Genomic DNA, 27,624 nt, shown 5'->3' with positions numbered 1-27,624 from the left:
GACAGGCTGAATAAAACATGTAAATCCACTCTCTGACAGTAGGTGGCGCTTATGGAACAGCACAAATAGAGCTTTCCCTGGTAACCTCTGTACACAAAGCAACGCTGCAAGGGATGTTCGATTCCAGGTTTTTCAGAGTCGACTCGCTGTAATCAAATATGGTTTTAAATATGAAACTGTAATATTAACCATCTAAAATTTCATAGTGGTTTATCGTTTAACAGGTAACCGTTTCATCACTACTTGTAGGATTCGCTTCACAGCATGCAGCACATTTCTGCTACTTCAAATGAGTCCACGGAATGTGTTAATGAATCCTCCGGTTGGAGGCCAGTTACTCTGACTCACCCTAAACCAGCATGACTGAGACTATCAATCACCTTTACGTCTTTTATTCAAGGACAAAGGTAAGAGGATGCTTAAGGAAATAGTCCACCCAAAAATAAACATTCTGTCATTAATTTATTTATTCACCCTCATGTCATGTTACCTGTATAAAGTTAATTATAAAGCTCATGAGAGTTTCCTATATCTCGTCTTTTCTATATATAATATTGGCCAAAACTGATTGTGAAAATATCATTCTCATGAGTCTTTTCAATGAGCCAGTTAATCTGATTCACAAATGAAACTGAACTGTTATTTCACAAACTGGACAGAACGATTAGTTCTCAATTTGGACTGATCTAGTTCTCAGTGATCTGGTCAAAGAAGCTGTAATGACTTAAATCGTGTCTCTTTAGAAAATTTGGACTAAACCGCTTAATTCATATGGATTAGTTTTACGATCTCTTTATGAACTTTTTGAAGAGGCAAAGTGGTAATTGCGTAGACTGTCAATAGAGGGACAGAAAGCTCTCAGATTTTATTAAAAATATCTTCATTTGTGTTGCGAAGATTAACGAAAGTCTTACAGGTTTGGAATGACATGAGAGTATTAATGACAGAATTTTAATTTTTGGGTGAACTAACCCTTTAATATTGCATACTGTTTTATAATAAGCTATACTACATTACACTGAGGTGAAAATAATATCTGCCACTATAGCATCTAACTGCTATTTACACTTATTACAAAGAAAATGTTGCTATTTTCACTTAGTGTAAATAGCATATATCGCTATTTGCACTTATGCAGACCATGCATCTCACCGGGAAAGCTTGATAATTTCAGACATTCCGTGTGACCTGTGGCACCTCTGATGGTTTTGTGTAGGAGTCCCATTGCAGCGCTCTTAGGTTAAAGTGCCTATGTGTTGGAGGAATTCGAGGAAGAGTGGTGTTGATCGATGGAACGGCCACTCGTACTTTCAGTGTGTACTCAAACCTGTTTGTTTCATCTCACCCTGAACACATTCCCCTCTCTAGAGCATAACACATGCGAGAACAAGAGGGCAGCATCTCTTTTCTGCTCACTATTCTTTTTTTAATATACACCATATGTAGCCTAACACATACATCTTTCCAGTGCATTTCATACAGTAGAACAGAAAAGGTATGAACTTGTGAATGAGTTGTGCATCCTAAAGCCATGTTGATAAAAAAAAAGGCTTTGCATCTAGGGCAGGACTTGGGTCCTTCAGCATGATAAGGGAATTATCACTAGAAAAGATACAGCTCAGCTGGAGTAATACTCCTGTTCAAATATACCTCCACTGTGACAGAAAAAAAAGAAAAGAAAAAAAAGGTTATTTAATGCAGGTTTTGTTAAGGTACTGACCATCTTTATAGGCTATCAGTTTTTAAAAAGAAGACGATATATTCTCTGTTCATGTTTGATTTGATACTAAGCTGATTTAAAACTGATAAAAGAAAAGTAGATGTGAGAAGTTTGTTGGAGATGCGACAGTATGGAAAAAAAATTGTGCAAAATTAAAAACAAACATTTAGGGATGTGACTCTTGAATTTGTGAATACCAGTACACTCTATCCAAAAAACATCAAATAAAATTCAAATAAAGCCATTTGGATACAGATTTTACAGGAACATTTTAATTTATAGTACCTATAAACTCAATTTATATGTTCAGATTGCAATTTATATTTGAAAACAATGCACAAAATTAATCTGACAACAAAATTACTGTAAAAAAAATTGTTGACATGGGTTTTTGACGTTTTCATCAATTTGCACATTATCATGATATGGATTAAAATTCATGAATATGAAAAAGAAATACTGACTAAATTTAAAGGACATTGTTATCAAACTATTATAATTATAGTTATTTATTGCTGAGATCCTCTTCTGACTTTTTAAAAGTTTAATGTTTTTGAAAGAAGAGTCTTATTGTTTAGCAAAGCTGGATCAAAATACACTCAAAAATAGTAATATAGTGAAATGTTACAATTTAAAAATGTTATATAAAACTACATATTTTTATATATTTAAATTTTTTATGTAATAGCAAAGCACTTATCTGAAATGTAACATAACGTCCTCCCTGAATCTGTGCTTTTCTTAATTGTATTCTACATGTATGCACATCCTCATAAAAGAAGTACCCCAGGGTTCTGTCCTCGGACCACAATTTTTTTTTTTTTTTTTTTGCTATCTACTAGATCACATCTGCTAGATTCCTTAATTAAAACACATGCCTTTCTTATCAATGCTATACCCAATTCCACATCTAATATCCTCTTCTCTATCTCATATCTCGGCCGGTATTAAATTAGATTAGAATATGGACGTGAACTAAGGGTCAATTTTTGCAAGACTGAGCTCATCCTACATGATGTCCCTCACACAGTCTTTCTCCATCTCTTTTAAATGTCACACAGACATCAATACCCAGTCTGTTTTGTTTTTTTTTCTTGATGACCAATTGACATTCAATGACACAGCGCAGTCATTGCCTCTTTAAAGATATCTCCTCCATTTGAAGACCATCTAAAATTGGTTCTTGCAATTGTTGTCACCAAGTAAAGTAATGCAATATTATGGCAGAGAAAACAACAGCTCGAACATTGTCTAAAAAGCTTAAACCAAAGCTAGATCTATGACCTGTAGATCTATCTGCTATATTGGCTCATTATCTCAGGCAGGGAACACACAAATGAGCCTGTCAGCAGAGGCTCCAGCTGGACTCAGTGGTTTGGTTCTGGTCCAGCGATGACCTGTAGCTGTGGTTGATGCCAGGTGTAGATCTGACATCCACCAAAGGGGTTTATGCACCTCCTGGCCGCTCTACAGCTGATCCCAGCCCTTCAGACAGCCAGCAGCCCTAAATCACATGTGTCATCTGCAGACTGGCAAACATGGCAGTGAATTAAACCAGCTCAGCCTCTGGAAAAAAGCTGCTCCAGTGTCATGCTGCTTACGGTTAGCGCCATGGTCTCTTGGCTGTCCAATTACACTGGGTTTCAAATCTGGCAGGGCTGAACAATTAATCAATTAAATAACTGAGATTACAGCTGCCACAATTAACTAATCATTAAAAGTGATGATTACAGATTCCATTCCATTTGGACTGCGTCAAAAATGGGTTTCTTTACAGAAGTTGAGCATTGTAACCAATCACAGACATAACCATTGAGCACAATGCATTGGCGACTCAGAGATCATTAAATGTGTTTATAGGCCAGTATCATCAGTAATGATAACTGCATTCAGTAGTTCTTTAGCTAGTGTTAGAATCACTATTATTCTTGCACTTAAAGTACCGATATCTCAGTGGTGTTAGACATTGCACTGCCATCTATTGACATGGATCAGCATGATTCTCTCTGTTTTGTAAATTACCCTAATACTAATGAGTTTTAGGAACTGTCTACTGTCTTTGTCTGTCTTTCTGTCTTCTAGCTTCAGACCTTTTCTGCTTCTTCGGCTGTAAAGGTACTGATTCTCCCATCGTCTCAGCTGATATAGCACGACAATAACTGTTTCATTTCATTTTTCAATTTTTGCTCCGCATCACCAAACTACAGTATGTGACTAACGCAGAGGCGGCCAATGAGCGTGTGGATTCTCTCCAATATTTAGTGATACATCGTGGTTCATGTCTTTTCAACATGGCGAAATACATTAAGGGGGGCGCAACATTCCGAACCCACAACATTCATAATTAAAACACTATGAGTACATGAGTATTATGAGTATAGTCTAAATCTCATGTGAGTGTCCACCATTTAGAGAACTCTTCACAAAAACACAATTTATTTCCTAATGTGAAAAACTTTTTTAAATTAGCACCAAACTACTGAATGTGAACACCATGATTACAAAACCACCCATAAAATCTGGTTCTCTACAATGAAATTATTTTTCATAAAAATACACCATTGCATCTTCCAAAAAAACAAGGTTTTATGGTGTATTAGTCCTTTCCAAAGCTGCTTTTATTATATCTGAGATGTTACACAGGGATCAAATGAATAAGTAATGCTTTCAGAACCACTGAACCAAGCAAAGCAGATGTACTGTGCTTTACTACAATGACTGACTCCTACACTCGCTGCCATTACTTACAATGCCAAAGCAGAAAATTGCACTTACAAATCATAATCATGCTAGGTTTCCTTTCGCTAAGTTGAGTTCAGGCTAGCATGTAAGGCACAAACACAATTAGCACACAAAGTAAACATAATCACAAAGAGGACAATTTGCTTTAAACTTAACACTGCTCCACGTCAACATAACACAAATTATGATGATAATTATGTTACAGAAAAGAGGTTTCCACATGGGCTTAAAAGCATATTCATAAATGTTTCAAAATCCAGAATTAAATACAATTATCTCTAGATACAGGATGCTTTGTAATTTTGTGTGTGTGTGGTCCAGGTAAACCCTACGTTGCTTTCCAGGTGTAGGGTTTATCTATGCTTTCGCACCAGAGGAAAGTTTTCATAGTTCCTATAACTATTGGCGAAAGTACTAGCTTTTTGGCATATTTGCACCACAGGAACTGAGAATGATTTTATTAAATTACGAGAATGACTAAATTAGCTACTACTTAGGGTCTAACCCAGCAAAAAAAGGAACTACTAGTGATTTAAATGTACATTGATTGGCTGAACGCATGCAAAACACCAGCATCCGCCATTTGTAAAAAGCCATGTAAAAGTTTATAGCCTATATATTTACTCCACAAACTAACTCCACAAACAGCGGTAGATGGACTGACACCGAAATTTACACTAAGGAGGAAATCCAATGCGACTTCAAAGGGACCAATCAAAACATGATTATGTATTTCAGCTCAGCTAGCGACATTGGCATCAACCACATGGCAAACGCTGTAATACTTTTTTGTAAACCGTTTGCTTTCTTTGTTTAACAGCTCATTTTAATAAAGTATTAGATAGGACTGTTAAATAGATCATAAACTGATGAAGACGGAGAATGGAAGCGCTGTGTGCTCAGGCTCTGACGTTCTCAGTGCCGTCAAAATAAAAGTCCCCCACAACCACCAGAGTGGCAGGATGTAAGTAACGGCTTAGTGCGAATGCAACCAGATGCCCTAGGGGAAAATTTAGTTTTCTGTAATAGGTAGGTTTAGGGGTAGGGGTAGGGGTAGGGGTAGGGGATAGAATATACAGTTTGTACGGTATAAAAATCATTATGTCATCTGAATATGAAAACACAACTGCTAAAATAGTCATCTAGTAAATTGGCGTACATAATTTTATTGTAAAATACTGCAAAAATTAAGTTATTTGGAATTAAAAAGCTTGAAGCTTGGAACATGAAGGGTAAACTACATAGCCAACAAAATACTGTCCAGTAATGACTGAATGCAAAATATGCATAACCTATATAAAAATAATGCACTTTTCAGAACTGCTCACAAGTTTTGTCTCACACTGTAATGTTGCTCTTTATCCACAGGACTATGACGTCCTGTATCTGAAACTACACTTCCTCCTTAACTGTGGGAGCTGAAGTACAGCCAATGCAAATCCCAATGGGTCCATTTGCACATTATCTGATCCGCGAAGAGAGAGGAGTCGACACTGGCTTGCTGATGCTTGTCGTGCACAAGTAAACAAAACGTCTGGAAATAATTCAGCAGTCTACCCCTGTTTTAGCATGACATTTCAAAGGAAGCCACTTATTTTTCATCCAGATGTTCATGTCAAACACTCTCAATCACATATTATTGTCTAGGATGATGATAAACACTTTGCTAATCCAATATGCATTTCATAAGCATGCTGGCTACAGTGCAATAGACAAATGGGTGTTTCTTTAACTATGGACATTTTTGGCCCTCTAGACTCCCTTAAAAATCATTAGTTTATTTAACTTGTCAACTAACAGTGTAGAATTATGTCATATTTTCTCTTAAACTGTAATGAACATTTCCACCACCATCTCAAATCGCCTTTTATTTGGTGATGGAATTAGCTTATTTATAATAAAATGGCTTATATTGTATTCCTATGGTTAACTATTAACTTTATCAGAAATATACAATTATCATTATTCTTATTTTTATGTTTTATGCATAATTTTATCAAGGGCAAAATTGTTGGTTATGGTGGAAATAATGCCATTACTCAGGAACATAATTTGTGTGCAAACTGATGAACCATTTTACATAGTAAATATACTAGTTTTAAAAAGTGTATATATATATATATATATATATATATATGTGTGTGTGTGTGTGTGTGTGTGTGTGTGTGTGTGTGTGTAAAACAAGAAAAATTATAAAAGGGATTCGAAAAGTTGCAAAAAAAAAAAATTATAAAGACAGAGTATAATGCTTCCAAGGCAGTTTTGACATGACCTTTATAAAAAAAAATAAAAAAGTAAAAATCTCAGTAGTTCTACTAAAAAGTGCCAAAAGCTGATGAAACATCCATATATAGTCAGTTTATTTTCACTGTTAAAAGCAAGTGAGTGTGACCACAGGGTCACCACTGAGATCATAGAAAGTTGTAAATGACAAATTTATGGAATCCATTTTTACAAATATATTAAAGTCAAATATTATGATTATTGTGATTATAGCTACTTTAAATATTAAAAGGAAAAATAAAACCATCCCCATTAACTGTACATCCCCTGAGTATCTCCTTTGCAATGCAAATAACATTAATATAACAATAATAACATTAATATTCACGCAGTAAATTTTACAAAAGCTCAGGACACTGAGATGCAAATCATTAATTTTATGATGAACATTTGCTCTTTGCCCTTGTCTCATAAGGAAGAAAACTGCTGTGACTCCTGTTCTGGGTGGCCAGGGATGTGGATACAAGAAACAAACACTTGCTCTAAACATTTGCTGCTTGCCCTTTAGCAAAGTACTTCATGTCTTGTTTTTTTTTTTTTTTTTTTTTTTAAGGTATTGCAACATAGAGCTTCTGGCTGTTCATGGATTTTTAAATGAATAATTTAGTGAAAAATGAAAATTATGTCCGCATTTAATCTCATGTCATTCTTACCCTGTGTTTTGCACGTTTTGTTTTGTTTTGTATCTTCGTTGAAACACAAAACAGCAAAATGTCTCAGAAATCCAACATAATAATGTTTATATTTTAAATAATCATGTAGTAATGCCGATTTTTGATAATCTAGTGAATTTAATACTTTGCAAATGACTGTTTTGACATTTCAATGTTTTTTTCTTCTTAGTTGGAACTTGCAAAACAAAAGATAAGATTATTCATAATTTAAAAGAGTCTGAAATCAGAGCAAAAAGAAAAATAGCAAAAATAGCAAATACAATACGTAATATATTACAAATCTGATTGATGAGCTGCATTTGAAGTCATTTTAATATAAAAATAACATTACAACATAACATTTCCATTATGTCATGAACTATGTATTTAATAAGAGTATATTCTCATGTTCTGCACTTTGACTGATAAAAAGCAATAAATAAATAAATAACATAAGGTCACATTATTCATTTATCTATCTTTATAATTTTGCCTTGCTGTACTAAATTAAATTAAAAGCCTGGCCTGTGATCATTGTGGCATTTGTATGAATAATACAACTATAATTAGCTGCATTTAAAGGTTAATATAAAATGCGGCAGTAAAATCTTGTTCTTCCAGCACTGAAAAATGTCTTCCTTCAAAAAAATATTCACTGGTGCTTTACAATCTCATAGTTGGACAAGGTCAGACATTATCTGAATAAATTCTTGCATAACAGTTTGTGCCAAATAATGTAGTTCATAATTGCACAGAGGTCACTGAAGTTAAATGTTTTAGTCTGGTTTCAAAAAACCTGAAATAAACTGGCATCATCTCTGTCTACAAGCACAATGAAGAACATAATTCATAAAAAATGGGGATCTCTGTGAATACTAAAACAAGCAATATTCCTTCGGTTCCAGTCCGCCTGCCCTCGCTGACACCTCCAGAGCATTACCTGTAGCAGAGCTTCAGGCTAGATTTACCCTTCATTTGATTGCAAAACGTTCATGCCTTTGGATTTAACCTTCACATTAGTGGTGCCTGCTGTTGACAAAGTCTCTTTAATTGACACTTGATCCTCGAGTGGGAGGTCTCACACATTGGCCCGAACAATTATGAGTCAATGCGAGCATGAAAAGCTGAGGTCGGATCTAGTACTGCAATCTAAAGTCCAGTCTGCAATATTCAACTCCCACATACCAACTCGCACCAAATGCCAAACACCGCCCACTTCGGTCTGAAATATTCCAAAATATCACATAATTTAAACACATCATAAAAGCAATCTACATCAAACTTGATCTATATTTTCCATGAGAGTCTCTCAAAATGAATTCCTCTGTTTTGGAAGTGTATTAATTGTTTTGCTGCTGCACCCCAGGTTCTGTTTCCTGCTCATCAACAACTTGTTAAAGGCTGAATGATTAAATTATTCAATATTACAGTATGAAAGCAGCATACACTGATTGAGCCTCGTTCATGAAATTTGAACACACTGTAAAAAAAAAATTTTTATTTCAACTTAAAAATAGCATTAACTAATATTAACTAACGAAGTTACCGCAAAACATTGTATGAGGTTGTCTTATCGGGCAATAACGTGGCATAAAAAAGTAGTTTTCCTTAAATGCTAAAGGGTTTAAAGGTTTAGTTCACCCAAAAATGAAAACTCTGTCATTAATTACTCACCCTCATGTCGTTCCAAACCCGTAAGACCTCCGTTTATCTTTGAAAGCTCAAACATGCTGTGTAAACAATGAGGTTGATTCTCGTGTGTTACGCAGCACGTTTGAGCTTCAGGAAGAGGTTTGTTCTTGTGAGTCATTCAGGTTTAGTTGAGCTTCTGCTTATGTTTGATGATTAATGTTTACATGTGAGTAAAGCCTAAATTAAATCTATTCATCATATAAAGCGATCGAGTCTCTTCAGAAAATTTGGACTAAACTACTTGATTCATATGGATTAGTTTTCTGATCTCTTTATGAACTTTAGAACGACATGAGGGTGAGTAATTAATGACAGAATTTTCATTTTGGGGTGAACTAACCCTTTTATACTTACACATTAACATTAAGACCAGGCTGGTAAATGAACAATGTTTACTTGTTTTCTGTGTTACCTGGACTAAGAAATTCAAGTTTATTTGTCAGCAAAAGTCCACCGGATGATGCAAAACACAGTAAACTCTGGGGCTTTCAACTATAGATTATGCTTCAGCATTTTTGTATCCTTGCCCATGGACAGTCAGATCAACAGAGGGTTATTAACATATCTGTTATAGTAAAGGTAGGTTTATCACTACTCACTGGATCAGTTCGCAGCCGAGTATGAAGCAGCTGGGATGAGTATTAGCACCTCTAAATCTGAGGCCATGGTTCTTAGCAGGAAACCAAAGGAGTGCCTGCTCCGGTTAGGGAATGAGTCCTTGTCTCAAGTGAAGGAGTTCAAGTACCTCGGGTTCTTGTTCACGAGTGAAGGGACAATGGAGCAGGAGATTGGCTGGAGAATCGGAGCAGCGGGGGCAGTACTGCAGTCCCTTTACCACACCGTTGTGACGAAAAGAGAGCTGAGCCGGAAGGCAATGCTCTTGATCTACCGGTCAGTTTCCATTACTACCCTCACCTATAGTCATGAAGGCTGAAGTCATGACCAAAAGAACTAGATTGCAGGTATAAGGGGCTGAAATTTGTTTCCTCAGGAGGGTGGCTGGCCTCTCCCTTAGAGATAGGGTGAGAAGTTCGGCCATCCGTGAGGAACTCAGAGTAGAGCCGCTGCTTCTTTGAGTCGAAAGGAGCTAGCTGAGGTGGTTTGGGCATCTGGTAAGGATGCCCCCTGGGTGCCTCCCGAGGGAGGTGTTCCAGGCACGTCCAGCTGGAAGGAGGCCTCGGGGAAGACCCAGGACTAGATGGAGAGATTATATCTCCACACTGGCCTGGGAACACCTTGGGATCCCCCATTCTGAGCTAGTTAATGTGGCTTGGGATGTGGTCCCTGCTGGAGCTGCTTTACTCTTTGAATTCTTGCACCCGGGAACAACACAAGTCAACACCATTATGACTAAAAGTTTGCTAAGAAGTATTTCCTACTAAAGCAAGGCAGTATTTTACTCTGGTAAGCGTATTCATAGCAGACTGGTTGGAGTGTCCTTGGATGGCAACATGCCCAATGGATTATGGGTGTTGAAGTTTTCTTATTTGACAAAAGAGAAGACAACAGCCTTTTTGCCTTTCTTCTGTATAGGCAGCCAAGTTTTATTGAAAGCCCATTTAACTTGTTGGGTTTGGGGTTCTTTTTGGGTTGGATTTTACCCTAACATTGATGTGGGGAACAGACTGAAATTGAAGTCAGTTATCATTATTTACTAAAAACCTTTTTTACCATTCCATGGAGAAAAAAACAGCAGGAGTAGTTTGGAACAACATGAGTGTGAATAAATAATGACAGAATTTCCATGATGGGGGTGAACTACCACACCATGCAACAATCTACATGAAAATGTATGTACAAACCAATTAGAGGAAGAAAAAAAATTAGTGAGATTCTTTATGTGTTTTCGCATTACTTATTACGTGGAATTGGATCTGTCACTTAAACAGTGGGATTCCCAGACAGACAGCTAACATGTTTTCTCACCCTAGTTCACACATATTCTGCTCCACATAATTGAAACTTCAGACAATCTCACGCAGTACCCCATGCTGGGTTTGTGGGGCACAGTATATTAATGCGGATGTAAATAAACTACCCCGGGTGAGCATTCGTGGGGTTGCTACGCAACCATCGACATGCAGGGACAGTTTGTGGCAGTTTGGCCGAAGATTGGTGAAACTGTTACTGGCTGTTTTCTAGAGCAGAGATCCGCTGCATCTGTGTCTTTCCAAAAGCAAATGTGGCAAGTCATGCTCTCAGTGTTCACATCTCACATGGCTAAGTATAGCTCAGTTTCATCATCGCTTCTGTCAAGGGGGGGCTTTTCCTGTTCGGATCACACTTACTTGCGTGCTGGAAATGTAGTGGGTCTCTTGCCAACTCCTTACCCTACGTAAGCAGGAAAGGAGGTCTTGCGCAAAATGTTGTCATTATTTTACGTCACTGATGGTCATCTTGAAACATGTTTTATTATCCAGCACTACTCATCATTGGTTAAACTTGGCAGAACATCAGTGAATTCTAATAAAGCTTTAGTGTGTGACGCATGAAACCACAGATGACGGCTCGGAGATCAGCCTGATAACTAAACACTGGTCCTCTTCTTAAACAACATGGTGGTGATTTTGTTGTCAGTTTACTTAAATTGTTATCGATTTGCCGACTGTTAAACACTTTGACTGTCTTGGAATATTTGCAACAATCTGAGATCTGTGTCAAAGCCACTATTAGAAGTGGATCGAACACCACCATATTCATTATACTTATTACTCAGATGTTTCCTAGCTGCTGTCAAGCCTTTCACGTTAAACAGCTTATGGACTGAACAAACACGGGACACTTGATTCCTTGTCTGTGAATTCTTGGTACAAAACATTAAGAAATTATATGGATTCCTATCAAACTCCATATCAATATGGGGTTTTCAAGAAGCACCATGCAGGAAAAAGGCAAGACTTCAGGGGAAAGCTTTGACAAATCTGTATGTCACCAAAACCCATAGTGTTTCTGTCAAACTTGAAGGATCATGGTTATTAATCTGATCTGCTTGCACAAAGGTTACATGTAGAGGTGACCCACAGTCTGGAGATTTATTGAGACCATAACCTTTCCTACAACCTCTGAGCACAACTCACTTAACCTCAGCAATCTGCTTGATTGGTTCTTCCATTTCCAATTGTGTATTGCCAAAAAGGGCCAGCTAAAAGGATTAAAAGCTAAAGCTGCCATGCTCAAATGTAGACCACCATTATACACGCATATCACCAATACACACATGTATACACAAAGCAAAGAAGCATCAGCAAGACATGCTGTTTGATGCAATGATGCAAATTTCCTCAGCAACAGGAAGTACAACTGGAAGTACAACAGGAAGTACACTGTCTACCAGTACTGGACTACCAGAAGGCAGTTTGCTGTCTCCACTTCTTTTCTCTTTTCTACACCAATGACTGCACCTCGAAGGAATCCTCTGTTGATCCTCAAATTTGCAGATAACTTGACGCTGATTGGCCTAATATGCGACAACAATGGATCTGTTTATAGGAAGGAAGTGAAACACCTGGTATCCTAGTGCAGTCAGAATTTACAGCTGAATGCTCTGAAGACAGAAGAGATTTGGCTCGTCACTACACCAAAGTTCACACACACACACAAATATATATACACACACTCCTAGTTGGGTAAACGTCACACTTTTTATTATTAGGTGTCCTTATCTACTATGTACTTACATCAAAAAATAAGTACTTATTGTGTTCATATTGTATTGCAGAACACTTGTGCTGCTATTGAGGTGGGAACTTTTGCATTCCCATTTGCTCCTATAGCAAAAGAAAAAATCCACGATAGCATTTCTATGACTTTACAAAAGGGAAAAAAAATTAAGAGATTGATTCCGTTGGTTAGAAAAGAGAAAGACATCAAATTTGCTGACACTGAATTCAAAGTACCATGTGCACATCCAAAATAACTCAGACAGGTGCTCGATCAAAAACAAACCTAAAATATAAAAGAACCGGCACACTGGTATTCATGCTCCCAGAGACATTTATTAACTTGCAACGTTTCGACCACAAGGTCTTGTTTCCCTGACAAAGACTTTGTGGCTGAAACGTTGCAAGTTTAATGTCTTTGTGTGCATGAATAGCAGTGTGCCAGTTCTTTTGTATTTTAGCTAAATTTGCTGTCACTCCCTCAGCTGCTGTGTTAACTAGTTTTCTGTAACTTGATGCCAATGCAATATAACACAAAGTAGCAAAAATATAAAAACAAAAATCTGAAAAATGTATGCTATTACTGGAAATGTGTCATCAGAGTCTTGTAGTAAAATAATACTATTCAGGCAACCCACCAACTAGTCAATATGCACATCTCTACTAAAGAGGAAGTAAGCCCTGAGAAAGTTCAATAACTTCAACCTGCCACTGGCAGTGATGGCCCAGTTCTACAGCGGCATCACTGAATCTATCCTCAACTCATCTATAATCATCTGATATGGATCTGCCATGGCACTGGATCTAAGCAGGCTGAAAATCATCAGTTGCAATCCGCCCTCCCTCCAGGACATTTATGAGTCAACATCTAGGAAGGGGGCAGTCAGAGAGCCCTCATGCCCCGCTCACCACATCTTTCAGCTGATGCCTTGCATGAGGCACCACAGAACTGTAAAAACAAATGTACAGACACAAAAACAGCTCTTTCCCACAGGCAGTGGCCTTCATTAGTACTGCCTATTGCTTCACCACAGATATAGAACACTGCAACACAAAGAGATAACAGACTTCAAGCACATACTATGTAGAGTATTACATAATTGATAACTTCCAGAAATATACAAAGATTAGCTGAATACCTCGATAATATCAATATAAAACCCAATGAATGAGTAAAGAACAGATTAGATAAAAAAAAAAAAATGCTTTAAAATCAGTTATTTCAATATAACAACATCAATGGCCTACAATCAACAACAATCCATTTTTACAATCAATCAATTCAATCTGTCAGAGGTTAGTTAGACAATATAGCTACATTTCTAAATCTTTTTAGTGGTGTCTGATATGTGAAGCTGAGCACAAAGAATCTCTAAGGGTTTTTCATTAACAGCTGTCAGATTAATATGTTCCTAACCTTGAATTCTTTCACTTGCTTCCCAGAAAATCCGGTGACCTGTTGCTTCGAACACGTAATTGCTTCAAATTCAGACAGCTGTTCAACAAAGGCGTCTGTTTGAAGTTAATTCAGCATATTAATAAAAAATGAACAGATGGCAGGGATTAAGGTGGTGTACATTGAATATCCATTGAATTTTCTAGTCATTTAGTAGAAGTTTTGTTGAGCTATTGGAGCTGACTGTATAGGCCAGTTAAGGTGAACTGTGTTTCTTTAAGCATTTCTGTTTTTAAACAGGTTTCACAAACACTCTCCCCACCTGCCATTGGACAGACAGTCCCACCCAAACTCACGTCATTGGTTAAGCCACTGTTGCTGGGCTGGTCAGGATGCTCAAACAAACAGAGATTTGTTTTGAAAGGAGAAGGGTCTGTCTGCATCCTGCAGTACTACAAACCACATCCCCGCAGGTTATGTCTACTACTAAGTACTAGTGCAAAGAAACAATCGTGGATGTCATTGACTGAAACAATCATTTCAAGTACATTTTGTTTTATGTATGAAATGTTTGTAAGGCTAACATTGCTTTCTAATCTTATGAAGTATGAAATAACAGCTATTATTAAAACAAAAAATAAATTATACAATGAAATACAGAGCAATCTGGTAATTATAGCTAAAAACCTACCTCCAAGCTTGTTGGGGCCTGGTTTGTAGTACTGTATGATGCAGTCAGACAAACTTGTTTGAAAGTGCTGCACAGACACAGAGTTAAGCCCGGAACACACCAAGCCGACGCCGACAAACTAGTGGTGATGAAAGCAGACTCCAGGGTTGGCTCACATCGGCAGCGTCTGGGTCCAAAGTTGCCCTGACACACCAAAAGGATGCTTGACACCCGACGGCCAAGTCTGTTCTGCGCTTGCGTAAGAAGAAATGCCTTTCCGTACCAGCAGGTGGCAGCAGCTGAACAACCAATCAGAATGATCAGATGGCCTGACTGACCGACAAGCTCCGACGCCGATTCAACATGTCGAATCGGCCGAAAAAAAGCCGACGAGGACCAACTTCAGCCGACGGTGCGGAACACACTGAGAAAACTTAATCAACAAAAATTGCCCAACGGCAGACCGTCGGCTTGGTGTGTTCTGGGTTTTACACTTTTTAGGGAAATCAACCTACAGATTGCTTACTTATAACTGAGCATATTAAAGCATTAGTTCACTTTCAAATGAAAATTACCCCAAGCTTTACTCACCCTCAAGCCATTATAGGTGTATATGACTTTGTTCTTTCTGATGAACACAATCGGAGATATATTAATAAATATCCTGATGCATCCAAGCTTTATAATGGCAGTGAGCGATACCAATGAGTATGAGCTGAAGAAAGTGTCTTTATCCACATCCACCATCAGCTCCGGAGGGTTAATAAAATCCTTCTAAAGTGGAGCGATGTGTTTGTTTAAAAAAAATACCCACATTTAACAAGTTATGAAGTAAAATATCTAGCTTCTGCCAGACCATCTTCCATATTCAACTTACGAAGAAAGTGTATACTGGCATTGTGTCAGTTAAGCTTTTTCCGTAAGTTGAATAGGGAAGGCATAGGGCGTAGCGTAGCTTTTTGAACTGTGAGAGTTTTATACTTTCTTCGTAAAAAGAAAGAGCAAAACCTGAACTGAGCAAAAACTTGAACTGAATTAAGCTGGATGATGACACTATTGTCTTCTGTAGAGATGTGTTTTAGCTGAATCGAATTTGTTTCATAATTAATACATTTTGCAGCATCGACACTGTTATAGACCCTTTTAGCGCCGATTTCAAAATTACGTCACGGCGTTAGCTGGAGGCAAAACAAAGGGAAAACTGGAGGCGGCCAATACAAACCAACCCAGAGTCATAGCTACAAAAGGAGCTTAAAATCATCTTGTTGTGTTGTTGGGTGCCAGAATTGATAAAGTAAAGGCTCCAATTTGAAATTTTATTGCATACCTGCTGCCACTGCCATACAAAAAACGACGACAGCTGTGGTTAAACGCAATAAAACGAGTGGACAGGACAGAAGCGATCATCAAAAATGCTCGTGTTTGCAGCGCACACTTGATATGTGAGGTTAAATAAACTATTGTCTTTTGTTGGTATGGATTAGGGTTTGGTTACGTGCCTAAAGATTTCTCATGCATGCCCACCTAATCAGAAATTGGGGAACAAGTTAAGTAATTTCTCACATAACGTTAACTTTTTTAGCGCATAAGTTAGCTAACTTTGTTAGTCGTACAACTAAAGATTTATGTGCCCTCATTTTCTCTTTACTATACACGTTTGATTTCTCTATCAGGTAGGTGTACATGTCAGGCCACTTCTGTCAGATCATCCATCCATTGAGTGAGTGTGTAAGGGTCAGCTAATCTGGTTGCGTCGGTTAAGGTTAACTTTTTCAAATAACAATCGCGTCCCGGACAGTGAGTTTCAGATAAAATCGGATTTTTTCCAGTCATTGCTAAAAAAAAAACATGCTGGCAAAACTTGCTAGTAGGGATGCACCGATACCATTTTTTAAGGACTGAGTACGAGTACCGATATTTTTTTTTCTGGTACTCACCGATACCGATGCCTATACATTTATTAATTTCTTTTCTTTTTTGGTGATGTGGCAGTTTTCCAAGTACACCACAGTGAAACTAATGAATGTAGGACAGCTTCTTTATTATTACTCCAATGAAAAAAGTAATAATTTTTATGTGGTTGTCACAAACTTAAAGCACAAATTTCACAATGTCCAATAACCTTCAAAGGGCATAATTACCAAAGTCATAATGATAATAATAATAATAAAAATCAAGTCTTTTTTAACCTGCTTTTTAAAAAGTGCTAAACTAATATTACAGAACATATAACACTGTGAACCAATGTAAACACAACCTAGGGTGACCATATTTCTCATGGTTGAATACGGGACAAGTGGGCAATATGACCATGATATGAGAAATTTTATTTCACGATATACTGTATATATACATTCATTTAACATCATTTGTTGTTTTATTAACATTTATGACAGACAAAATTTTAATTAGGCTACTCTCCCTTTAAGACCGAATCCATGAATGTAATATACTGACACATATCCTGTTTTCACCCACCTGTTTACGTCCACTTAAGCCATAACCGACTCAATTTACGTGAGATACTCTACACGAGGGACATTTTGACAACTATTTGTGCATTTGACCATTCAGGCGCAAGGGATCGCGCGCAAGAAAGAGAGAGCGCTTCTGGTCTGTCATTCAGCGTATTTCGAGTATTTCAGCGAGTATTTCTCAAGTATTTCCACACCCCTGATGGCTGACATTGTTTCTGCTGCTGCTGCCGGTGTCTCTGTGCACGGAAAATTCTGTCAGTTACGTCACGTGAGGTATCGGTCTTTGGTAACGGGGGTATTTTTATGAGTATGAGTACAAGTACATGAGCAAGTACAACCCTACTTGCTAGCTAGCGTTAGTGAAGTGGTCAGGGGAATTATTCTGCCTCTACTAAGCTCCGCTCACAAAAAAAATGTCACAATGCTTACTAACTGAAAAGGGGTCAATTGAACAGAACTGAATCAACATTGAACTGACTTCAGCTGAGTGAATGCACTATTGCCTTCTGTAGAGCTGCATATAGCTGAATTAAACTTGTTTCATGATGAACTTTACACAGATATTGAACTAAACTGAATCAACACTGAACTGACTTGAGCTGAATAATGACACTATTGTCATTTTAGCTCTGCTTTACAGCACAATTTAATTTGTCTTATATTTGATGAAGTTTTCATCATTGATTCTGTTATTTTCCTGTTTATTACTCTGAAACTGCATTTAAATAAACTGTATTGTATAATGTGCTATAAAAATAAAGGTGACTTGACTAATGCCAAAAACGCTAAATGCATTAGTGACATGGACCACAACCAGTCTAAGGGGGTTTGGAATCAAATGAGAGGGCTGACACAAGGGCAAGGCAATAAATTAGAGGAAATTAGCATCTCTGTCACCAGAGGCGACTAGCGAGACATATTCTACGGGGACAACAATACACCAGGAGGAGGTGAGCCGCCTGCAGAGTGTACATTACTGGGAGCAGAATGAAAGGTTTGGAGGTAAAGAGCATGCCTCCTGTGGCGACTAGCAGGGGTTAGTTTGGAGAGGAAAAAGTGGTTCATGGGCGCAGCACTGAGAAAAAGCTCCACAGTAAGTGGCTCTACTTAACAGAATGGTACATCTGCCTCACTTGAATACCTATTCATAGCCCTTCACAGGATATTACCACTCTATTTTTTGTAAATACCAAAATCCTACAGTGCTTAATGATGAATTTAAAACTTGACTAAAACATTTTGGAAGCAATCTTTTCCCTGCTATACCTCCAATGACCCTTGAAAATGTTAAAGCAAACTCTGTGTTCCCACCTACTTGGCAACACTGCTAAAATTAGTTTGATTTGTTTTACGTCTATGCAATCAGTGGCCAAGCAGACGCAAATCAGCTCAAGGGACATCTTTAAAGCTAGAAACCATCTTAATATTAATGGTTCATATTTTCAAAGTGCAACTTGGAGACCAATTCGGCACCATAAAGTCTTTTTTAAAAAGGTTTACTTCATAATCAATGTCAGACTATTTTTCAGACAGGCCATAAGTGAACTTTTAAATGCTTCCAGAGACCGCTGTAGCACAGAGGGTGGCTCTGTCTTCAAAAAAACCCCTGTGGCGTCTGAAACCAACCATGTGGACGACTGATCACTTAAATAAGATTTGAATAGGAATCTAGGACTTTATGTATGTGTTTATGTGTTTATGGTCAACAAAACTAAAGAGTTTTTTTTTCCACAAACGGCATACAGCCACGTACAGCGCTGCAGCAGAACCGGCGACAGATCATACAAAAACATAAAATGATAAAAGAGGAAAGAAATCTACATTATATCTGTGAAAAGATCCAAGGTGACCATAAAACTCGCCATTCAAACCGGCCGCCTGGAGATGAAAAGCTAAATTGGAAGTGAATTAAATCAGGTTACTGCTATTACACTTCAGGTTCAGTTCTAAACCACATCAGCCCTATTTCAGAGAGTTAAACATGGTTCTGTTCACATGTTGTTTGTAAACTACAGAAACTGTTTCCTCTACTGTAGCTCTCTACAGAAAATAAAGTAATTTGTGAGCTACTACATGGAGTATTTCCTTTAATAACAAGTCGTTAATTAAAAAAAAAAAGTGGGCCTGTGAGAACCATTACAAACTTTATAATCATAAAATCTAATTTGCAAGAGGTAATTAATCCACACAGAGCAAAAGCAAACCCTAACTGTAGCTATAAACTGCTTAATCGTCTAGAAATTTTAGGATTAGAAGGTCTTTTCCTCCAGAACTCCATGTGGTGACACATGTGAAATATTCCTCACATTATTCCACTTAAAAAAGAAACAGATATGAGAAACAAATTCACAGTGTCTCTTGAATTATTGATGACAGGTTTCATCAACAGTCAGAGATTGACAGGTCTCATTTGTTATCATTACAGTAGTTTACTACATTAGTTAAAGGATTTGTTCACTTCAGAATTAAAATTTCTTGATAATTTACTTAGCCCCATGTCATCCAAGATGTTCATGTCTTTCTTTCCTCAGTCAAGGAAATTAAGAAAAATTAAGAAATTAAGGTTTATAGTCCATGTAGTGGACTTCAACGGTTACCAATGGTTTGAAGGTCCAAATTGCAACTTCAAAGGGCTCTACATGATCCCAGACGAGAAATAAGAGTCTTATCTAGCAAAACAATCAGTCATTTTCTAAAAAAAATAAATAAATAAAAAATGCTCATCTTGCACTGCTCTGCGATGCAGCAACTTCACACATTACGTAGTCATGTTGGAAAGGTCACGCGTGACGTAGACGGAAGTACCGACCCAGTGTTTACAAAGCGAACGTGCAAAGATCAAGTCAAATGCCCTTTACAAAAAAAGGTAAAAGAACGATGTGGGATGATTTTGAAGTTGGAGGAGAAAATGAGATGGAGTTTCTCGCCCTACCGCAGTACTTCCGCATACATCACGTGTGACCTTTCCAACGTGATTACGTGATGCGTGGCAGATCGCAGAGCAGTGCAAGATGAGCATTTGTGGGTAAAAAGTATTTTTTTGCTAGATAAGACCCTAATCCTGGGCTGGGATTGTGTGGAGCCCATTGAAGCTGCACTGAAACTGCAATTTGGACCTTCAAACTGTAAGTAACCATTGAAAGTCCACTATATGGAGAAAAATCCTGGAATGTTTTCCTCAAAAACCTTAATTTCTTTTCGACTGAAAAAAGAAAGACATGAACATCTTGGATGGGGGTGAGTAAATTATCAGTAAATTTTAATTCTGAAATGAACTAATCCTTTAACATGAACTACAAATGAAAAATACTTCTACAGCATTTATTAACCTTAATGTTAATTTCAACATTTACAGCCGTGGCCAAAAGTATTGGAAGTGACATAAATTAGAAAATAATCTACAAATACTGAAGCAGCAAACTTTGCAAAACACAATATTTGTCACTGCCAATACTTTTGGCCACATCTATACTGATACATTTCAAATACATACTGTAATCAACCTGTTAACATTAGCTAACACTGTGCATTTGAATGTACAGGTAATCAACAACTGTACTTTAATTAACTACAAAATTAACAAAGATTAATAAATGCTGTGAACAAAAAAAAATATTAGCTAATTAACTAATGTTAACAAATGAGACCTTATTGTAAAATGCTACTGGCTGTCTCATCTCATGAGGTGAAATGAGGTAAACTGGGCCACTTTTTGACAGTCATTGCAATGTCAAAAAGTAGTTCCATTTTACATGAATGCACCCTAAATAATTCTTGTAAAATGTATTTTGTTTAAATAATCAAAAAAGCATGTCTTATTCAAATTATGTATGGACAGTACATTTTCAGGATCCAAAATAAAGTAATGCACTACAGTGTATTGTATGGTTACAAAGTTGTGCCAAAGAACACATGGTAAAATCAGAGTAATACATAGCCTCTTGTGGTTTACAGCCCTATCTGTAAATCATCTGGTGCAGTAGTAAAACACAGTAAAATAAACATAAGGATAAAGCAAAGATACTTGGACATGACCTACCTTCCATGACATAGACCAGAGAGCCCACATCGCCTTCTTTGATGATACAACTTTCTTTATCATACTCCACGGGGTACATGCAGTCCACAATCTCCTGAATCTGAGACAGCTCCAGGTTCTTCATGAAGTCATTGTCAAGAATGGCCTCTTTGATTAGTTCTTTAGACCTGTGGATGACAAGGATGAAACTGCTTACTTTATAAAATCAAAAACAGATAAAGTCATTTTTTAAAAGCATGAGCAGAATCAAACTGAAATATTGGGTTCCTCTGACAGAACTGGAAATGAAGTCACAAATCTCAGACTACCGCACCAGCGTTTAGCTCACTGACTCTTGAGAGATGAGACAAAACAAGCAATTTCACTGCAATGATCACTAGAATATTAACATGTTTTTTTCTCATTTTTTAAAGTATCATTGTTAAAGACCAGGGCTGCATTTCTCAAAAGCATTGTGAGCAAAGTTGATTGTAGACACCATGGTTTGGGCTTATGATCCTTTTGGGAAATGCACCCAGATAACTTTAAAAGAACATTTATTTAATGTTACTGGAAGAATGTTTGTTCATAAGACTGAGAATGGTAGTCAAAGTTCTGAGGACTGTTATGGTTTGCAGAGAAGTGGAGAGGTGAGGATCTATTCGCAAGCAGTTTATAAAGATAATCCAAACAAGAAACCATCCAAACAGGAAGATGAATATCCAACAGGGACACATAACAGCTTTACAACCGACAAACAAAGACTGAAACCAAAGAAAAGCATGAGCAAAATCAAACTGAAATATTGGGTTCCACCGACAGAACTGAAAACTGAGTCATAAATCTCTCTTTTTTTTCTTGAGATTCCAGACACCTCCATTCAACACCACAGCATGTGAGATTATTCAAAGAAAAGTGTCAACTTATGAAATCAGAGAAAATCCCCCATAGCTGGGTTTGTGAATGCAGTCAATACCTCACCACATCAATGGATGAATTCCTTCATATAGAGTGCATCTTGGCTCTACGTGATGAGTCATTTTCATTGACAACACCACAGTTCATTTGACAGTGCTTGTCAGATGGCCTTGCTAGTGCTACTGCATTCCAAGTTCTCTTTCACAAATCTATTTTTAATCATGCAACGGGTAAATTTGATTATTCAATTATTGCACAAGCAGGTCTGTTTGTGGAAATATTGAATCGCTTTTCTCCTTTGATTAGAAATGGCAGCGTGGCAGAGATGATGGCAAGAAATGGACCATCTGTGCGAGAGTGCATGAGAACTGGAGTTCGAGGAGGACATGGGGCGGACAGATGACTGCTCAGATACACTGCGTTACTACCACTCACACACTCCTGCTGGGTACTAATGTCCCATGGGCGGATGATAAGACCTCGAGATCTGTGGATCTGCCTGGACTAATGACATTAACAATCAGTTTCTGATTCGTCATCCATGTGGGCACCAGCACTACAAACAATGGCGTTTTGTATATGACACTGACCTTTCACTAAACATAACTCACTGATTCTTAAGATATGAGACTAAACATGTTCTGCGATTTTACCCACCGTTTGGGAAACAACCACATTTCTGCAATGACATTCATCAGAGATGATAACTATTTTTTTACCTCAAATTATTATATTACATTATCACTTACTCAGGCTACTCTGTAAGCAATTTGTAGGTTGATTCCACCCCTGCTTACCAGGGTGACAAGATACATAGCAGACTGTCCTCACTCAATGGCTGGATGTCTAAGTGGTGTCTGCAGAATAACAATTGGACAAGTTTTTGGGGCAGACCATAGTCTTAGAGTTGAAACTTGACTAACTGGGGCCCAGGTCAGGAAGCAGACAGATTGGTTAAACCAACCATCTGCTAGACACCTCACGTCACAATTAATCTCAGCACATATAGAGATTCCTTTAACCTAGATATTTTAATATAGAGACTGTCTGTTCCCCAAACTGGTAAATACAAAAAAACTCCCAAACCCATTTGAGGGTGATAAAACAGATATAATAAACAAATGATAAAGCTTCCCTGCTGAAAAATCCAGCAAAACCCATCATGGATTCCATGTTGGTGCAGGCTGGTTTATGCTGGTTAGTGCTGATATAGTGCTGGTCTAGCTGGTGGACCAACATATTCATGCTGTTCTCAAGCAAAAAGGAGCTGGTGAAGCTGGTTCACCAGCATGGTCTTGCGGGGTTGAGTCTGAGTAGGCCAGCTGTCTGTAAGCAAGCAGTGGTTTGGGGACAAGCATTGTTTTTGCTTGTATATTTCTATATTTAACACATTCCTTTTGAAAGTAGAACATCCAAGCTGGGGACCAGCAAACAAGCAACCAGCATCCCATGTTGGGATCCAGCAAACCAGCAACCTGCATCCCATGCTGGGATCCAGCAAACCAGCAACCAGCATCCTATGCTGGTCCCAGAGTGCAAAAAATACCTAATGCTGGTGACCAGCAATGCTGGATTTTTCTTGCTGAATATTAGATCCCTTTCTACAAAAGCACTTTTTGTAAATTATATGATCACAGATCATAACCTAGATGTGTTGTTTGACAGAAACCTGGCTAAAACCAGACAATTACATTACTTTAAATGAGTCCGCCCCCCAACATGAGCCTCGTCTGAAGGGCAAATGAGGTCTGGTGTCATAATTATTTTGAAGTGATGGTGCTTTTTATAACATTATCTAGTATAAACAATAATAATCCTGTTTAACTTTTGTACTGATTTTTTGTCAGAGTTAGTACTGGCTGCAGACAAAGTCTTAATGGTTGGTGATTTTAATATCTATGTAGATAATGAAAAAGATGCAATGGTATTGGCATTTAGACACTCTAAACTCTATTAGAGTTAGACAACATGTGTCAGGACCTACTCATTGTTGTAATCATACTTTAGACTTAATATTGACACATGAAATCGATGTTGATGATATTGAAATTCTGCAGCAAAGCAATGACAAAGCTCAGATCATTATCTAGTCTTGTGTATACTCCATTTATCCAAGGCTGCAAAAGAAGATTAAGGAAAACAAACACAATTATTTGATACAGTGGCTAAATTAACAAGAAATAAAGCTTCAACAAGTTCGGATGTTTTTAAACAGCACAGCAGTAATAAATTTATGAATTTCTTTACTTGCAGAGATTGATACCATCAGAGAGAAAGTTATAACCATGCAACTGTCTACAGTATCGCAGCAGATGATATTCCATTAATTCCATTCATTCTTTGCTACAGAAGAATTTCAAGAATTCCATTCATTCTTTGCTACAGAAGCGGAAGAATTGTCTAAACTTGCTTAATCATCACAATAAACAACATGTATGTTAGACCCTATACCAACTAAGCTACTGAAAGAGATGCTTCCAGAAGTCATAGATCCTCTTCTTAATATTATCAATTCATCAATATAATAAAAAAACATAAATTGATCCTAGAGAATTAGTTCATTACAGTTCACAAATCTCCCCTTTCAGTCAAAAATACATGTTATTATGTTCCTTCTTAGAAAGAAATGGTATCTGCAAGGATTTTCAGTCAGGACTTAGACCATATCATAGTACTAAGACTGCTCTCATTAGAGTTAAGAAAAAAATGATTTGCTCTTATCATCCGATCATAGTTGTATCTCTCTATTAGTGTTACAGGATGATACTATCGACCACAATGTTACTTTGAATAGACTCTAAAATTATGTTGGCATTAGTGGAATTGCATTGGCATGGTTCAAATGATACTTATCTGAACAACATCAGTTTGTAGCAGTAAATGAAGAGGTATCATATCGATCACAAGTTCAGTATGGAGTACCACAAGGCTCAGTACTAGGACCATTGCTTTTCACCCTTTTTGAGATATCATTAGGAAGCATGGTGTTAGTTTTCATTGTTACAATGATGATACTCAGCTCTATATTTATTCATGGCTTGACGAAATATACAATTTACCAAATATACTACATTTAATATGTCATATGAAAATATGTTTGCCTTCAACACCTATAATAATAATTAAAATAATGCATTGATATATAAATTTTGGTTACACTTTATTTTGATAGTACACTTCAGACATTTACAACTACATGTCAACTGACTCGCATTAGAGTATTAGTAGACTGTTAGGTTAGGGTTAGTAGAATTAGTTGGCATGTACTTGCAAAGTTACTTATAGTTAGTAGAATGTCTAAAGTGGACTATCGAAAGTGTACTCAAGAATCAGTGAACTGCCAAGCAAATACACCTCATGTAAATCGTGTTTGTCTGTTGGCCATACAGTTTAAACCAGCTGATAAGGCGTTTGAGTGATCACTGCTAATAAAGGTTCAAATCAAACTCATAAAGACAGCAGAGGATATGCATGATCATATGTATGCATACAAATTCCAAGGGGAACATGAGACTGAAACTAATGGAACACTTATAGGATTATAAACTCATTTCATGTGTTGTTTTCTTATCCCCTGATTGTACAATTGTCTAGAGAAATATGGCCTCAATTGTTCCTTCTGTCTGACGCTGAATAGGGGATTAACGACAAATCATTCCACGTTTCATACTTGATAAAGACCTTGCAGTGAGATAATCTATTATTCACACAGACATAAGCAGCCATTGACCAACAATAATGAGAGGTGTAAAAAAAAAAAAAAAAAGACAAGGGGAGGGGAGGGGGAACAGAAGCCAGATAAGGACTGATCAATCAAAATGGTACAGGTGCAGGTACAATATGTAAATATAAGGAACAATGTACCGTGTTAATATGAAGTATTGACCTGTATTTCGAATTACGCATTGCATTGTGTCTGTAAAATTAACAGATAATGTCCTGGGAGAAAATTATCAGTTCTTTTTCTGTTTGGATCTTTTTCTTACAGTGTGATGCTGTACCATTAACTCACATTCCCAAATCAAATAAGATATTAAATGCCATTAACAAAACAAAGGTATTACAATATGATTGCTAAAGCATATCATGGTTTCCACAAAAAATATTAAGCAGCAAAAACTGTTTTTAACAATGATAATAATAAGAAATGTTAAACCAAAATAGGATTTTATAATGATTTTTGAATTTAAAACATTTTAAAATATATTCAAACAGAAAACACTTTTATAGTTATAGTAATATAATTTATATTTATTATGTTTAATATTTAAAAAAGTCACACAGGCATTTGGTAGGGCTGCCCCCTAATAGTCGACTAAACGTTAGGAAGTGGCAAAGGAAGAGGAAGAGGCACAGGAAGTGGCGACGTCACGCAGTCCATGAGGGACAGATCATTAACGGCGGGTCCTTGTGGTAATTTATTGTGGCTATTTAAGCAGCTCTACTGATTAGTGTCGCTATTCAGCTGAAAGAGATAGTTCACCCAAAAATGAAAATTCTGCCATCATTTTCTCACCCTCAAGTTGTTCCAAACCTGTATGAATTTCCTACTTCTGTTGAACACAAAAGAAGATATCTTGAAGAATATGCACTGTAAAAAGTAATACGCTCTATCTACTCAATAAAATTGTGGCAACAGATTACAAGCAATATTATTAATTAAATTCAACATATAAAAATTGAGTTAAAATTAATCAAATTAATTTCTTAAAAGTCAACCGTTTAAAATGTGTAAAATTAGCAAACATCATTACAAAAACCCACAAACTGACATAAAAAGCAAAGAGTCAAACTGGCCAACTAAATGAAACACTGATCACCATAATAGTGACCAAACATTTTCAATCAAATCAACATCAACATTTAACTTCTGTTTATTCTTGTGTTTCTCTTTCCTTCAGTGATTCTGCTTGTTATCATCAGGTGTCTTCCATGTTGGCAATAAAAAACAAAGAGTTCTTAATTCATCTTTGAAGTCTGTTATTCAGATATTTTTGTTTAAATTTTACTTAAATTTTACTTGTTTTAAATGGTTGACATCTAAGGAATTCATTTGATTAATTCTAACTCAATTTTATTTGTTGAATTTAGTTAATAATATTGCTTGTAATCTGTTGCCAAAATTTTATGGAGTAGATATAGCGTATTACTTTTTACAGTGTGGGTAACCAAACAGTTAATGCCCCACTGACTTACATAGTATGGAAAAAATAGGGTGAGTAAATGACAATTTTCATTTTTGAAAATTCAACTATCCCTTGAAGTCAGTTCAGTGTTGATTTAATAACATTGCCGATTTTGCAAAATTTGTTTGATTCAACTATAAAGCAGCTCTACCGAAGACAATAGTGTCATTATTCAGTCCAATTTTTGATTCGTCAAATTTGATTTCATGT

General features: G+C 37.0%; 1 protein-coding gene across 2 annotated transcripts in view; it reads right to left on the bottom strand.

Annotated features, from left to right (window-relative positions):
• Window positions 1-27,624, bottom strand: part of prkg1b (protein kinase cGMP-dependent 1b) — a 155,993-nt gene that overhangs the window by 115,763 nt on the left and 12,606 nt on the right. For both annotated transcript variants that reach the window (XM_051914674.1, XM_051914673.1), the window contains exon 2: window positions 21,332-21,498. In XM_051914674.1, coding sequence (XP_051770634.1) covers window positions 21,332-21,498 — 167 coding nt within the window. The remainder of the gene's footprint in view (window positions 1-21,331; window positions 21,499-27,624) is intronic.

This window comes from Ctenopharyngodon idella, chromosome 12, assembly GCF_019924925.1.
Source record: "Ctenopharyngodon idella isolate HZGC_01 chromosome 12, HZGC01, whole genome shotgun sequence".
In the NCBI taxonomy this organism is placed as follows: Eukaryota; Metazoa; Chordata; class Actinopteri; order Cypriniformes; family Xenocyprididae; genus Ctenopharyngodon; species Ctenopharyngodon idella.
Note: the sequence above shows the minus strand (reverse complement) of the source record. Positions and strands in the feature narration are given on the sequence as shown.